This window comes from Dendroctonus ponderosae, unplaced genomic scaffold (genome assembly GCF_020466585.1).
Source record: "Dendroctonus ponderosae isolate FM_Combo_2020 unplaced genomic scaffold, Dpon_F_20191213v2 Dpon_F_20191213_2, whole genome shotgun sequence".
NCBI classification, from domain to species: domain Eukaryota; kingdom Metazoa; phylum Arthropoda; class Insecta; order Coleoptera; family Curculionidae; genus Dendroctonus; species Dendroctonus ponderosae.
In genome coordinates, this window is record NW_026018165.1 from 294,731 (window position 1) to 295,898 (window position 1,168).

A 1,168-nucleotide genomic window follows, 5' to 3' on the forward strand; every position below is an offset into this window, starting at 1 on the left:
TTAATAAGTAAGAAATTTATTTCATAAATTAAATAAAAGTGTATAAAACATTTTGATATTTATTTTAAATTAAATAAATAAACGGGAAATTGAACAAACCGTTCGGGTACTGTGTGATTCGTTGTGATTTATTTACGAAGATATTTGCTACTTTTCGTTCAACTTCGTCTCCAAATGGATCTTCATGACCTTTTACTCAATGACGATTTAGATTTTTTGGAGATTATTGAATATGGGTATCCAAGAAGGATTTATGATAGAGCAGAGCCTTATCTGAATTTGGACAACTTGTCCTTTTTCAGAAAATTTCGCTTGACAAAACCTACAGTTTTAAATTTATTATACGAAATAGAATCTCTCCTTGAGTTTCCGAACGATTTGTAAGTATGTATTTAGCTACTTTCGCTTGAATTTCTCTCGGTACCGTATTATCTAATTGTCCAAGTCTATATATAAAGTACAAAATTTGTTTCTAGAAATAACAGCATTTCTCCAATAAACCAACTGTTGACATGTATGCGATATTATGCCAGCGCTGGACATATAACTAGTGTCGCAGATTTCATGGGCAGGCATGTTTCTACAGCCTCAAGAATAATTCTTAGAGTATCAGAAGCACTATGCACTTTATCTGATAGGTATATAAAAATGCCCAGTAATGCTGAACTTGTTAATGTACCACAGCAGTTTTACCAACAGGCTTTGTTTCCCAGAGTTATTGGATGCGTTGATGGAACCCATATAAAAATTCAATCTCCAGGTAAGTAATAATGAACTATTTTCTAAAAATTAATTGCTATGCGATGAATGTCGAAATCTTGCTGTTAATATTTATTTCATAAAATTTTAAGGAGGAGAGGACCCCGAAGTTTTCCGAAACAGAAAGGGGTATTTTTACATTAACACTCAAGTCGTTTGCGATAGCAACCTAAAAATCATGGATTTGGTGGCAAGGTGGCCGGGATCTACACATGATGCCACCATTTTTATGAATTGTGCATTGAAGGAAATTATTTTCCAAATTCTCTGTTACTAGGTAAGGTTATTTGTAGGCAGATTCAGTCTGTTTCTAATAATGTATGAAATATGTAATTATTATAGGTGATTCCGGATACCCTTTAAAATCATACTTGCTAACCCCATTGGCTAATACTGGAACTAGGACTGA

The 1,168-nt window shown here is 33.2% G+C and overlaps 1 protein-coding gene across 1 annotated transcript; it reads left to right on the plus strand.

The window, feature by feature from the left end:
- The first annotated feature begins 10 nt into the window (after positions 1-10).
- LOC125503439 (putative nuclease HARBI1) lies at positions 11-1,168 on the plus strand. The gene is made up of 4 exons (XM_048663832.1): positions 11-380; positions 477-760; positions 852-1,036; positions 1,102-1,168. The coding sequence occupies exons 1-3, from the start codon at positions 175-177 to the stop codon at positions 1,034-1,036; spliced, it is 675 nt and encodes a 224-aa protein (XP_048519789.1). The 5' UTR covers positions 11-174; the 3' UTR covers positions 1,102-1,168.